Source organism: Phocoena sinus, chromosome 16 (assembly GCF_008692025.1).
Source record: "Phocoena sinus isolate mPhoSin1 chromosome 16, mPhoSin1.pri, whole genome shotgun sequence".
Taxonomy (NCBI): Eukaryota; Metazoa; Chordata; class Mammalia; order Artiodactyla; family Phocoenidae; genus Phocoena; species Phocoena sinus.
This window is the reverse complement of record NC_045778.1, coordinates 21,588,432-21,603,773: the sequence shown is the minus strand read 5'-3', so window position 1 is coordinate 21,603,773 and position 15,342 is coordinate 21,588,432. Positions and strand designations below refer to the sequence as shown.

General features: G+C 41.0%; 1 protein-coding gene across 1 annotated transcript in view; it reads right to left on the bottom strand.

Moving 5' to 3' along the window:
• SRGN (serglycin) overlaps nt 1-15,342 on the bottom strand; it is a 16,843-nt gene extending 1,501 nt beyond the window's left edge. The window contains exons 1-2 of the mRNA XM_032607438.1: nt 15,186-15,342; nt 6,194-6,341 (exon numbers count right to left, since the gene is read on the bottom strand). Coding sequence (XP_032463329.1) covers nt 6,194-6,341; nt 15,186-15,261 — 224 coding nt within the window. The 5' untranslated portion in view covers nt 15,262-15,342. The remainder of the gene's footprint in view (nt 1-6,193; nt 6,342-15,185) is intronic.

The window sequence follows — 15,342 nt, the reverse complement described above, 5'->3', positions numbered from 1 at the left end:
ATCCACTCAGCACCAAAGGACCAGAGCAATGATGCCACCCATCAGTGGCAGAATAAGGCAACAAAGCATCAGAGACAAAAGTTGAGTTTCACAGCCTATGGGTCATTTTCTACATGAAAATAATAAACCACAGGCCATACAACAGATTAGAGTTTCCTTCATGCCTACATTCGATAAATATCGAATATCTGATCCCTGTTCTGAGGGCCTGGGATAGAATGGGGACTGATAGATGAGGTCCCTGCTCAGAGGTTTATAACTTTGGCGGGGAGACAGACAATTAAAAGTGAATAAGCAAATCGGGAAAATATTAGGTGGGGCTAAATGTTATGCAGAGAAACAAAGTGGAATAATGTAATAGAGGGTGACCTGCTGGATAGTTGGTCAGCTGGATAGGAAAAGGAATCAGAGCTGGAAACAGATTTGGTAGTTTCTCCCTCTCCCTCTCCCTCTCCCTCTCCCTCTCCCTCTCCCTCTCCCTCTCCCTCTCCCTCTCCCTCTCCCTCTCCCTCTCCCTCTCCCTCTCCCTCTCCCTCTCCCTCTCCCTCTCCCTCTCCCTCTCCCTCTCCCTCTCCCTCTCCCTCTCCCTCTCCCTCTCCCTCTCCCTCTCCCTCTCCCTCTCCCTCTCCCTCTCCCTCTCCCTCTCCCTCTCCTCTCCCTCTCCCTCTCCCTCTCCCTCTCCCTCTCCCTCTCCTCTCCCTCTCCCTCTCCCTCTCCCTCTCCCTCTCCCTCTCCCTCTCCCTCTCCCTCTCCCTCTCCCTCTCCCTCTCCCTCTCCCTCTCCCTCTCCCTCTCCCTCTCCCTCTCCCTCTCCCTCTCCCTCTCCCTCTCCCTCTCCCTCTCCCTCTCCCTCTCCCTCTCCCTCTCCCTCTCCCTCTCCCTCTCCCTCTCCCTCTCCCTCTCCCTCTCTCTCTCTCACACACACACACACACACACACACACACACACATAGTATTTAAAGCCATGGAACAGGATGAAGTCACCCAAAAAAGGCATGCAGATACAAAAGCAGCCCACGACAGAGCTAGGGCCACCCCAACATATTAAATATTAACCAAAGGAGAAAGAACAGCCAGGGAAGTAGAAGGAAACCCAAGACAAGGTGGGGCCATGGAAGCCCAGAGAAAAAAGTATTTCAGAGGAAGGGTGGTCAACTGTTTTTGAAAACAACTGACAAGTCAAGTGGGAATTCCCTGGCGGTTCAGTGGTTAGGACTCTGCACTTCAGTGCCAAGGGCGCAGGCTCAATCCTTAGCCCGGAACTAAGATCCCACAAGCCATGTGGCGCAGGAAAATGAGAGAGAGAGAAGTCAAGTAAGCTAAACATAGAGAAGTAACCAGCAGATGTGTCAACAGGAAGTAATTGTGACCTATTTGGTTGCTGTTTTTATTCTTCTGGATCACTATTCTCCCTATCCCTTTTTCTTTTTTTTTTTTTTTTTTTTTTTTTGCGGTACGCGGGCCTCTCACTGTTGTGGCCTCTCCCACTGCAGAACACAGGCTCCGGACGCGCAGGTTCAGCGGCCATGGCTCACGGGCCCAGCCGCTCCACGGCATGTGGGATCTTCCCGGACCAGGGCATGAACCCGTGTCCCCTGCATCAGCAGACGGACTCTCAACCACTGCGCCACCAGGGAAGACCTCCCTATCCCTTCTTGCCTCCCTCCCTCCTAAACATGTACAATAACTATGACTGCTACAAACTTGTATATAGTTTTTGAATCAAATAACATGAGGAGATGGGGAACCATTAAAAATTGGGACTCCTGCTCTCCTTTGATTTGTAAATTCAGAAGTTGGGGGTGGGAAAGAGGGATAGTTAAAATGTTTAAAAAACTTTAAGCTCCCTTGGAACTTTTACCAGTGTGGAGGAAAATAAAAAAGAACTTAAATTGGGAATTCCCTGGCAGTCCAGTGGTTAGGACTCCACGCTTTCACCGCCGAGGGCCCAGGTTCAATTAAAAAAAAAAGTGGGCTTCCCTGGTGGCGCAGTGGTTGAGAGTCCGCCTGCCGATGCAGGGGACACGGTTTCGTGCCCCGGTCCGGGAGGATCCCACATGCCGCGGAGCAGCTGGGCCCACGAGCCATGGCCGCTGAGCCCGCGCGTCCGGAACCTGTGCTCCGCAACGGGAGAGGCCACAGAAGTGAGAGGCCCATGTACCGCAAAAAAAAAGTAAGTGCTTCTACCAAGCTCTCTGGGTGAAGGTAGAACCAGAAGGGGTTGAGGGGATAGTAAGCATCGGCAACCCTATCAGGAAGTGTTACTACGAAGAGGAGCAGAGAATGGGGCAACAGCTGGAAAGGATGCAGAGTCAAAGAGGGGATTTTACCTAAATGTAGGAGATACTAGAGAATGTCTGCATACTGATGAGAAGAAGATGCTGGGTTCAGAGGGTTAACTGCAGAATTAAAGTCCTGGAGAAGGTGCATGGGGATAGGATGCCCAGCACAAGGAGGGGTGGCCTTAGAAGCTGCCACAGTCATAGTACAGTCAAGAAACTTACCTAAATATTTAAGACAGGGAATTGCTAACACATGAGATGGAAGAGAAGCAAAGCCAAATAGGGAATAATAAGGAAACCCAGAGATGAGGAACAGCAAGAAAATATTTCCCTCCCTGGGCTAGAGGGACAGTGGAGGAGGTGGTACTACCTGAGCCCAGGGACCAAGAGCATCTGGTGGAAGCTGAAGCCATGGATGAGACACAGCCCTGCCAGAGGTGCCACCCAAGGCAGGAATGAGAAGAAACATCCTTGTCTGTCCTTGCCGCCCACGCTGACCAGTCTCCCTTTCAGGCATCCCACTGGCCAAACTCAGCCACAGATCTGGGAGCCTGAGAAATGCAGACCATAGGGATCAGCCCTCACCACCCTCACCCAATGCAGAGCAGGGAGGTGGAAGGAGAAGAAATGGATCTGAGAGCAAGAGTGTCCAAGACCGTCACAGAAGCAGGGGCTGTGCATCCGTATTAACAGGAGTGTCAGAGCAAGAAGGAAAGTTGCTGGCTGAGGAAAGGGAAGATCCTAGAGATTTTTAAAAATTTATTATTTTTAGTTGAGGTAGAGTTGATTTACAATATTATATACATTTCAGGTGTACAACAGTGATTCACAATTTTAAAGGTTATATTCCATTTATAGTTATTATAAAATATTGGCTATATTCCCTGTGTTGTACAATACATCCATGTAGATTATTTATTTATTTTTATTTATTTATTTTTGGCTGTGATGGGTCTTCCTTGCTGTGCGCGGACTTTCTATAGTTGGTGCGAGCCGCGGCTACTCTTCGTTGTGGTGCGCGGGCTTCTCATTGCGGTGGCTTCTCTTGTTGCAGAGCACGGGCTCTAGGCGCACAGGCTCAGTAGTTGTGGCACACGGGCTTAGTTGCTCTGCAGCATGTGGGATCTTCCCGGACCAGGGCTTGAACCTGCGTCCCCTGCATTGGCAGGCGGATTCTGAGCCACCAGGAAAGCCCGATTATTTATTTTATTCACAGTAGTTTGTACCTCTTAATCCCCTGCCCCTAGCTTGCCCCTCCCTCTTCCTTCTCCCCACAGGTAACCACTGGTTTGTTCTCTATATCTGTGTGTCTGTTTCTTTTTTGTTATATTCACAAGTTTGTTTTATTTTTTAGATTCCACATATAAGTGATATCATACAGTATTTGTCTTCTCTGTCTGACTTATTTCACTAAGCATAATACCCTCCAAGTCCATCCGTGTTGCTGCAAATGGCAAAATTTCATTCTTTTTTATGGCTGAGTAGTATTCCAATGTGTGTGTGTGTGTGTATCACATCTTCTTTATCCATTCATCTACTGGTGGACACTTAGATTGCTTCCATATCTTGGCTATTATAAATAATGCTGCTATGAACATTGGGGTACATATATCTTTTCAAATTAGTGTTTTCATTTTCTTTGGATATATACCCAGGAGTACAATTGCAGGATCATATGGTAACTCTATTTTTAGTTTTCTGAGGAACCTCCACACTGTTTTGTACAGTGGTTGCACCAATATACATTCCCATTAACAAGGTACAAGGGTCCCCTTTTCTCTACATCCTCAACAACAATTTATTATTTGTGATCTTTTTGATGACAGCCATTCTGACAGGTGGGAGGTGATATTCACTGTGGTTTTAATTTGCATTTCTCTGGTGATTAGCGATGTTGAGCATCTTTTCATGTGCCTGTTGTCTAACTGGATGTGTTCTTTGGAAAAATGTCTAGTCAGATCTTCTGCCCAGTTTTTAATCGGGATGTTTGTTTTTTTGACGTTGAGTTGTATGAGCTGTTTATATACTTTAGATATTAACCCCTTATTAGTCATATCACTTGCAAATATTTTCTCCCATTCAGTAGGTTGTCCTTTCGTTTGTCGATGGTTTCCTTGCTGTGCAAAAGCTTTTAAGTTTAATTAGGTCCCATTTGTTTATTTTTGCTTTTGTTTCCTTTGCCTTAGGACATGGATCCAAAAAAATATTGCTACAATTTATGTCAAAGAGTGTGGAAGATCATACAGATTTGAGGAGGGAAGAAATAGTGTAAATATTTGTTTTGGAGGACTTGCGTTGTTCCTCTAATATCTTAGATTTAAATGAATCACTGTTGAAATCCGTGACTTAAAATAATGGAGGATGCTGTAATATCACGTTCAAGCTTTATGCCGTGGACCTAAAAGCACAGGGTTGCAGAGTTGCATTTTGAGGATGGTGGTGATATAATTTCAGTGATGAAGGGGGTTACCAGGATCCCCAAAGTGATGATAGACTTACGTGGTTTGGGCATGATGATTTACGTGGCTTTCAGGGGAGTGATTTTCTATTTAAGCCTGAAGATTAAAACTTTTATGATAATTCTTTTCATAATGTATCTTTGCTACATATAATTTTGATAGTCATTGAAATAATGGGTTTTAATACAATTCAATTTTTGTTACTTATGAATTCCTATTGGATCTTTTTTGCAAGTATAAGGCAGGTTTTATTTGATCAAGAAGAGTTTTGGATGTATGGACACCAAGGGAGGAAGTGGGGTGGGGGATGAATTGGGAGATTGCGGTTGACATTTATACACTAATATGTATAAAATAGATAATAAGAACCTGCTGTATAAAACGTAAATTAATTTAATTTAATTTAAAAAAAAGAAGAGTTTTGACTTTCTTTTTTATGAGTCGTGGTCACTTATTCTTCCTTTCCCTAATTTCTTCTTTTTTTTTTATCACTACTATCTAAACGGAACATTTTTGTCACCCCTCAAAAATCTTGTACCTAATAGCAGTCACTCTTTATTCCTCCCTCCCTCACAGCCCCTGGCAACCACTACTCTATTTCTGTCTCTATGGATTTGCCTATTCTGGACATTTCACATAAATGGAATCATACAATATGTGGCTTTTTGTGTCTGGTTTCCTTCACTTTGCATAATGTTTTCAGGATTCATCCATGTTGTAGCATTTATCAATAACTCCTTCTTTCTTATGGCCAAATAATATTCTACTTAAGGGATGTACCACATTTTGTTTATCCATTCAGGTGATAGACTCCTATTGAATTTTAATATAAATATACAATGTGCTCTATTTACATTAATAAAATAATGTTCAATCATTTTCAATACCTATTGGTGAAAAGTATTCAATTTTTGTTTATGCCACAAGAAAAAGACCTTGCAAAAGTGTAGGTGAATAGGGACCTCCCTGGTGGCGCAGTGGTTAAGAATCTGCCTGCCAGTGCAGGAGACACAGGTTCTATCTCTGGTCTGGGAAGATCCCACATGCCGCAGAGCAGCTAAGCCCGCGCTCCGCAACTACTCAGCCCGCATGCCTAGAGCCCATGCTCCGCAACAAAAGAAACCACCACAATGAGAAGCCCGTGCACCGCAACGAAGAGTAGCCCCTGCTCTCAGCAACTAGAGAAAGCCCGCGCGCAGCAACAAAGACCCAACTCAGCCAAAAATAAATAAATTTTAAAAAATAAATAAAATTCTTAAAAAGGTAGGTGAATCATGTATTCTCGTGCATCTCATATACCAGTAAATACAGTACAGTTTTACCCTGTACTGTGCAGTGAAAACCTAACCATGGAAGCAAGAGCCTGAAGAAAAACACTCTTGGCAACCCTCCCACCTCCATGCCAAGATCTCAGCAGCGGATGGTGAAAGTAAAATCAAGAAAGTCCACTTACGAAAAAGAGTCAGTCCTTGGAGGTAGGATTCTGTTGTATTCACCTGGAAGTAGATCGAACTCTGGTCCCTTTTCATCAATGCAGTTTGCAGAATTGCCGTCAGGATTGCAGCGTACCCACTGGTATCTGGCTTTCCGCACAGGAGAACCTGTCCAAACATGGAACTCACGTGGTCAATAAATGTCTCTTACACAGCTTCTAATCACTCTGTCCCTAAGAAATTTTTAATTAAATAGATTCTAAATTTGGTAGGTAAGGTGTGGACAGGTTTTATGATCATTAATATCACAGGAGCACCGACTATTTGCTAGCCCTTTATGCACACCATTTGTCCTTCTCACAACACCCCTCTAAAGTAGCCTAGAGTTTAAGGTTAGAACAGGTTTTGGCAATTAGCTGCCTGGAGTGAAGTCCCAGCTCTGCTACTGGTGAGCTGTGAAACCTTAACTTCCCCAAGCCCCCACCAGAAAACTGAGGTACTAAGAGTGTCTCTTTTTCATAAGCTGGTCACAAAAATTAAATGAGAAAATGCATGTAAAGATCTTAACATAGTGCCAGGTACACAGTAAACACTTGAAAATATTAACTATCATTATCTTTGTACTATTATTTCCATTTTATACAAAGGAAAACTGAGGCTGCACAGGTACTAAGTAAAGGACCCAGGATTCAAACCTGTATCTGACCCTGAATCCTGCCTGTTCTGGTAGAGATGAGTTGAATCATGCTCAGAAAGGTTAAGGAATGTACCAATTGGTACCCGAGATACTACAGAGCCCTAGTTCTTTAGGGCCATTCTTGGGTATTCTTAGGAATGAAAAGTAGGTTAAAAACTTGGCCTCTTTCTTTGCCCTCACATCTAGTCAGAGATTTCAAAAATCCCTCGGCAGTGAAAGTCAGGAGTCCTAACTACTGGACTGCCAGGGAATTCCCTCCAAGGTATATTATTAAGTTAAAAAAAGTAAAGAACACTATGAATTGTTTGTTACCATTTGTGTGTGTTTGTGTTTTTTCACACTATATTTACATATATGCTTACATGCACAGAACATCTCTGAAAAGATACACAGCAAACTGATCATCTTTGTGGAGGGAATTGGTGGCTGGAAGACAGTGGAAGGAAGAGCATTGACTTTTCACTGCATATCCTTTTGAATCATTAGATTTTTGAGCCATATGTATGTATTATCTATTCAAAATTATTTTTATTTTTTGACAGCTTTCTTAAGGTGGACTTGCCATTCAATAAGCTGTGCATATTTAAAGTGCACAATTTGTTTCGACAAATGGATACACAATGGAACCATCACCACAATCAAGGGTATGAACATATTCAACATCCCCCAGAGTTTCCTTGTGCCCCTTTGTGATCCTGCCCTTCTCCCTCCCTCCTCCTGACTCCCCCCAGCCCCCCTCAACCATCAATCTACTTACTGTCATTATAAATTAGTTTGCATTTTCTAGAATTTTATGTAAATGGATACATACAGCAACTTGTCAATGGTTTCCTGACTTTAACTCAGGTTCTAGAGGGCTCTCTACCTTTTATAGTACTCTCTCCTAGAAATGGAGAGTTTATTTAGATATTCCTTACATCTAGACTGCTTTTGTTGCAATTTTTAATAACATTTATCTTAGAAAAGGAATGTATGTTCATTATAGAAAATTTTGAAAAATGTAGCAAACCAACATACAAAAAAATTTACTCCTAATCTCATTACCCAGCCCTCCCAAAGACCATAAGTTCTGGAGTTTGCTTTTTTTCCCTCTGGGTATCTGTATTTCTAGGAGAGTATGCACAAGTTGTGTCCTATTCTCAACTATCAGAGGTTGAAAAGTGAAGCCTCTACTGAGGTCAAATTCACTTTACATCTTAATGGGATGGCCATGGACTTTGTTCTTAAAAGATTGCAGAACCACAGAACTTTTGCAAAATGTCGTCTTTCCTCATGAAACTCTATTATGTCTGTTTACACTCAACTTTGTCCTAGCTAATATTTCTGATTAATTTTATAAATACAGCATTGCTAAGTTATTAATAACATCATTAAGATATACATTATATACATATATATGCAGAGAGAGAGAGAAAATATATAAAGAATTCATGATGCTGTTCACCTTAGTATTATTTAAAATAGGGAAACAGGAAATAACTAAATAATCAAAACAAGAGAAAATACTCAGATTAATTATGAGGCATTCATATGAGAGACTATTAAACAAATGGGAAAAAAGCAGTAGTTATGGAAAAGACTATATAGCATCATAGGAAATTCTATGTTCAAAAATGAGTTTAAAAAAAGCAGAGGGGACTTCCCTCGTGGTCCAGTGGTCCACCTTCCAATGCAGGGGACTCGGGTTCTATCCCTGGTCAGGGAACTAAGATCCCATATGCTGCAGGGCAACTAAGCCCGCGCACCGCAACTGTGAGCCCACAAGCCATAACTAGAGAGCCCTTGCGCCACAACTACTGAGCCCGCACGTGCTGGAGCCTTTGCGCCACCACTAGAGAGGAGTCCGTGTGCCACACGAAAGATCCTGTGTGCTGCAACTAAAACCTGATACAGCCATAAATAAATAAATAAATAAATATTTTTTAAAAAGCAGAATACCACTCTATGCATAATAGTTGTTAATGCAACTACATAAATAGATATCGGGGGGGTGAGGAATGGGAGGAAATACACAGAAATAACTATAGTGGTAGACTCTGGTGATTTTTTTCTCACTTTGTTTTCTAAATTGCTGTAATAAACAATATTCTTTTAAAAATATAAACAAAACAAAGACTCTAATGTAGAAAGTAAATGTTCTCCCATTGTTTTCCTTCTTTCTGTCTGTCTTACTTTCATTCATTCTTTCTTTTAGAACTACTATTCTATCACAATCTTCCCCATAGTTCCTGAATATAGCTTACAGTTTCTGGTCTGGGACGCTACTCATCCAGAATGGGTTAGCTTTGTCACTGCTTGGAGGCTGGAGGTAAGGCTTGACATGTCAAGTTGACATGATGTCAACTTGATGTTGACAAGTTGACATCAAGGCTTGATGTCAAGTTGACATCACAATGTCTCCCCCTTACTAGCTGTGTAACCTTAACCTCTCTGTACCTCAATTTCCTCATCTATAAAATGGGGACAGTAGTAGCTCTAATAATGAGATATAAATATTAGGCTCGTAGAATAGTACCTAGCACCATGGTCAGAGCTCTTCTTTTCTTTTTTTTTTTTGCGGTACGCGGGCCTCTCACTGTTGTGGCCTCTCCCATTGCGGAGCAAAGGCTCCGGACGCGCAGGCTCAGCGGCCATGGCTCACCGGCCTAGCCGCTCTGCGGCATGTGGGATCTTCCCGGACCAGGGCACGAACCCATGTCCCCTGCATCGGCAGGCGGACTCTCAACCACTGTGCCACCAGGGAAGCCCAGAGCTCTTTATTTATTTAATCTCTCCCTTTTCTTTTCTTTTCTTTTTTAACATTTATTTGTTTATTTATTTTGGCTGCACTGGGTCTTGGTTGCAGCACGCAGGATCTTCATTGTGCCATGCGGGATCTTTGTTGCAGCATGCGGACTTCTTAGTTGCAGCATGTGAACTCTTAGTTGACACAGGCATAGGAGATCTAGTTCCCCGACCAGGGATCGATCCCGGGTCCCCTGCATTGGGAGCACGGAGTCTTAACCGGTGGACCACCAGGAAAGTCCCGCCAGAGCTCTTTAAATGCTAGTTTCTCTGCTGAGGAGGAGAATGAGAATGACCTATTGACCTATCTCTGATAGTGAACAGCTTGTAGAGAGATCAAATTTAAATTCCTGTTCCACCACAGTATCCCATAATAGTATCCCAAAGAGTTCCTGTTTAAACAAGATAAAAGTATCTGAAACATCTAGCACAAGCCTTTGCACATGGTAGGTATTTAATACATTTTAGCTCCTTCTCCTCTGATTCTTTCCTGAAGAAGCTTAAGCTTGGCATCTACTGAATTGTTACTTAGAAGCGTCATCATTGTGAGTCAGGTAAAAATTCAACATCTTTTCCAGCAGAGGGCAATGTCTTCACACCCCATGCCGTCTAGACCAGCGCGGTCCAATAGAAACAAGAGAAACCATCCGTACACGTATGGATGTTACAACAGCCATATTTTAAAAAGTAAAAAAGAGGTGACATTAATTTGAAAATATTTTACTTAAATATATTCAAATATTGTCACAACATAATCAGTATAAGTTATTAATGGATATTTTACACTTTTTTTCATCCTAAGATTTCAAATCTGGTGTGTATTTTGCACTTACGCCATACCTCATTTTGGACTCGCCACATTTCACACAAGTGCTTAGTAGCCACAAGGAAGCCCGTGGCTACCATTTCAGACAGAGCAGGTCTAGACAATTCTTCTCTACTGTCGTGGATGGCTGAATATCAAACCAAGTATAGTGCTTGCATAGATAGGAAGTTAAACAGAAAAGTAAAACTAATAGTTTAATGAGGAAGCACCTAAGTGAAAGATCTCATCTTTTCACTGGTGTAAAGAAACACAACTCTGGTAAATTAGAAAACTTCTAAAATACAAATTCCCTCTAGAGTTTAGAATCTCAGCTTTTAAAATTTATAAAGAGGGGTTTCTTTTTTTGGGTGATGAAAATGTTCTAAAATAGACTATGGTGATGGTTGCACATATCTGTGAATATACTAAAAAACCATCGATGTACACTTTAAATGGGTGAATTGTATGGTATATGAAATCTATCTCAGTAAAGCTATTCCAAAATTGATAAAGAAATCAAAGATAGAAGTCCACCTCCCCCACAGAAATGTTTATCTAGTTTGGGACTGGTGATTTTATTTTTTTAATTAAAAAAAGCTTTATTGGTATGTATGTAACATAGCACACAATCACTCTTCTAAAATGTAAAATTCAGTGGTTTTTAGCATATTCATAGGTATGTGCAACTATCACCACAAATTTAGAACAATTTTATCATCACAGAGAAATCCCCTATCATTTAGCTAGCCAGCTCCTATATCTCATGCTTCTCATCCCTAAGTAACCACTAATCAATCTACTTTTTATCTCTATATTTTTAAGCAAGTTGGATGTTTCATGTAAATAAAATCATATTAGGTGTTTTCTTAATATTTATTTTTTTATTTTTATTTTTGGCTGTGTCGGGACTTAGCTGCGGCACACAGGATCTTTCGTTGCGGCATAGGGGCTTCTCTCTAGTTGTGGTGGGCAGGCTCCAGAGTGTGTGGGCTTAGTTGCTCCACGGCATGTGGGATCTTAGTTCCCCCACCAGGGATCGAACCCACCTCCTCTGCATTGGAAGGCGGATTCTTAACCGCTGGACCACCAGGGAAGTCCTGAGGTGGTTTTTCTTTTTTAAGTATAGTTGACCTAATATACTATGTTAGTTTCAGGTGCATAACATAGTGGTCCTGTATTGTTATACATTATAAAATGATCAACACACTGGGGATTTTAAATCTGCTTTAAAATAAAGAACACGGTTACAGATACCAAGTTCCTGACATATTTATTCAAGGGTGTTGGCAGAATGTGAAAATTCAACAGTTCCAGCCCCCGATGTGTGGGAGTATCTTGATTCTGTCTCGCTTGAGAGAAATCTTAAGATTACCGTAATTTAAAAAATAAAAGGGAATATGCTCATGGACAGAAAAATTATCTTCCTAAGAGGCCCCACTTACAGATCTCCTGGTTAATGTTGTGGTGGATTCAAGGGAGAAGAATGTTTTTTATTAACAATCACTTCCCTCACTGCCTACCCCCGCCCTTTCTCTGTCTGTCTTTGTCTCTCTCTGTCTCTGTCTTTGCCTCTATTTCTTTCACACATACACACAGAGTCACTAGTCTTGCTTTAGCAAATACTTTCTATAAGTGAACATTACCAGAGCAAATAACTTACCCCAGTAATATCGTATTGTAATATCAATTTTTCTCCAACGTCATCTCGATTTACTAATTTCCTATTCTTAATGGAGACTTGCTACAAGTGTGCTAGAAAAATTTAAGCAGAAACTGCCATGTTGTGGGGAGGGGGGGAGGGAGACCATTTCGTTCATTGTTTGGTGGCATTCAAACAGAAGTCACCATCTAAGCTGGAGCTGCTTCCTACAGGCCAATCAATTCCACAAGATGAATAAAGTTCCCCCACCCTTGCATGGTTTGACAAGCTATAAAAAGTTCCAAGTTTACTTTCAATTTCTCCTTCTCTGTCCCTCAACTCAGTGGTTTTTATAGCAAGGGCTGGAGTCAAAGCAAGGTTGTTTTAAATAAAGAAAATCTCTAATCCACCTAGAATACAGCTAAATTGCAGTAGAAATCAGATGACTAGCTCTGCCATTAATTAGTTGTAATGGGCCTTGGACAAGTCTCATAAATTTTTTGCAAGAGGTTGATGTAAAGAGCAAATGAAATGATGAATGTAAGATCCAATTTTCCCCTCTATAAATTGGTATTAATTCCTCCTCCTAGGGAATGTGACGATCCTTTACCCGAGAATCGATGTGAATCACTTTATAATCAAACAGCAGCGCACATAGGTGGAATCAATATCATTATCGTGATCTCAGAGGCAGTGTAGAGTGGAAACATAGTCTGGCAATGACCCCCTTGGCCACACCTGCTCATGGATTTTCCATTTTCCCTCTTTATGGGCATCTTTTAAAAAGAGAGGCAATAAAAGAGTAGGAGTCACCTCATCAATTGATGAGTAAGGCCTCATCGATAATCCCCTGGAGCTCTACATTAAATTGATTAGCCATCTGTCCTCTCCAGGGTCTCCCACACATTGCCAAACTTCCATCTCTTTGCACTTGGTAGACATACTTTTACAGCATGTCTTTACTTCAGCTTCACTGATATGGGCTGAATTGTGTCCCTCCAATTCAATGTGTTGAAGTTCTAACCCCCAGTACCTCAGAATGGGACTGTATTTGGAGACAGGGCCTTGAAAGTGATAATTAAGACATAATGAGGTCATGCAGATGAGCCCTAATCCAGTATGACTGGTTTCCTTACAAGAAGAGGAGATTGGGACATAGACACACATAAAGAACCATGTAAAGACAGAGAAAAGACAGCCATCTACATGCTGAGGAGAGAAGCTTCAGAATGAAACTAACCCTGCTGACACCTTGATCTTGGACTTCTAGCCTCCAGAACTGTGAGGAAATAAATTCCTGTTGTTTAAGCCACCCAGTCTGTGGTACTTTGTTATGGCAGCCTTAGCAAACTAATACAATAACCTAAGATGTTTTGTTTCAGTAAAAACAAGCCAAAAGCCTAGTGCAGTTGATCAGTTCAGTCAAATCAATGGGTTAAGAAAAAAAAATTTTTTAAGTGGGGAAAGAATGCTACAGAATCATATCTGGCATCACATAGAAGTATGATGAAATAGAGACCTCTCTGCAGCCTTGAGCTGATGTCACTCACACACGCAGCTGTGGGTGGACATCTATTTCCCTTCTTATTCAGATGTGAACACTAACCCTTGATTCCAATACCAACTGCACTTCTCCTTTGGAAACTCCCTAGTTTTTCAGTCCATTCATTCTCTCTTTTTTGGTTCCTTTCCCAACAAAGAGCTAAACCTACCTGGTGATGACATAAATACTAGTACTTTATAAAATGTTATAATAGTTTCTTCACTACATTCTGAAGAATACCTATTACATAAAGAATGCTTTTGTTTTCATTTTAGTTTTCCCTATAGAACCTTAGTGGGGAATGTGACATTTCTGGGAAATTTTGAAGATATAAAGACTCACAGAGCTCTGGTCAAGGTAGACCCAGCACCAACAGGTCAGTCAAGTCTGTGCTACAAACATGGACCTGACTGCTTGGATCTTGTCAGAACACATGAGGGAATTATTTCATCAAGCTGAAGGTTTTCCCTAAAAGATCCAAGTAAAGCCTGTTCCTTACATTCAACGATGTTCTATACCTTAAAAAATAAATAGACTAATGGAAAATTTCAGCAACATTATTTGCTGGTTTTTTCTTCAATAATTGCATAACAAGAAGAAAGTGATTTTATAAATTTCCAATACATATGAATGTATCTGAGATCATGTGTACAATTTCATTTCCACCAGAAGTAAAAACAAGACAACTAGAAATGACTTCAAAGAAACAGATCCAAGATATGTGCAATCACCATGACTCAATATTTCCTTTACAGTTTGGAGGAACTTTAGTTTTTCTACTATAAATTCTCCCATCTACTTATCAGGCCATGACTTTCTGCCTTATTCAGACATGATCGCTTATTTACCAAAGGAGAAGAAATTGTATTTTTCCTACAAACTGATTGTTTTCATTTTCTTAGTCATTAAAGGTTTTAAGTTGTTTCATTCTGACTAAACAACCCTAAATGATAGACCTAATAAGAAATTTCCCAATGTGATGTTTCTCTGAGCAACAAAACAATTACTAAAATTCTTTGGCCTCTCTTTAAAATCTGAGATGGTTTTCATTAACTATGTCTAAATATAATTGAATTTTCACTAAGAACCAAGTTTAAAAAAGGAGAAAAAATACACGCAAATTTACTCTGATTTTAAAAATAGTATTTCCCAGTGTCACAATAATTATAACACTACCATATTATGTTAAAACTTGGGATTGATGTAGACACTTAGGGGTAGGTCATTTTCTATATTCCTTTCTTAAGCGTTTAAAAATTTATAAACCATTTTCATCTGATAATAAAATAGTACATTTCAATCATTTTAAGAACTTATAAGGCCACACCTCCCTCAGAGTTTAAATTTTTTTGGTACCAAACTTAACCAATCTCACACCAAGGAGTTCAGCTACCCCAAATCCTTTTTTTTTTGTTTGTTTTTCTTTTTTTGGTCTCCTTTCCCACAGTATAATACATTCCATACCTTAAAGCAAATATAAACATTTGTGTGGACCCCAGGACTTACAAGGAAGATTATAGGGGGACAAGATTCCTGGGTCTTACCTTGAACTGAAGAACCCAAAATCAGGATGAAGGCGAGAGCCAGGACAAGCCTACTGCACTGGAGGAGCACCTGCATGATGACCAACTTGCTTCAGCTCCACCGTCTGCACGCCAACCTCACGACAAGGAAGTGTAGCAGAGTGCTCTCTGTCCCTTT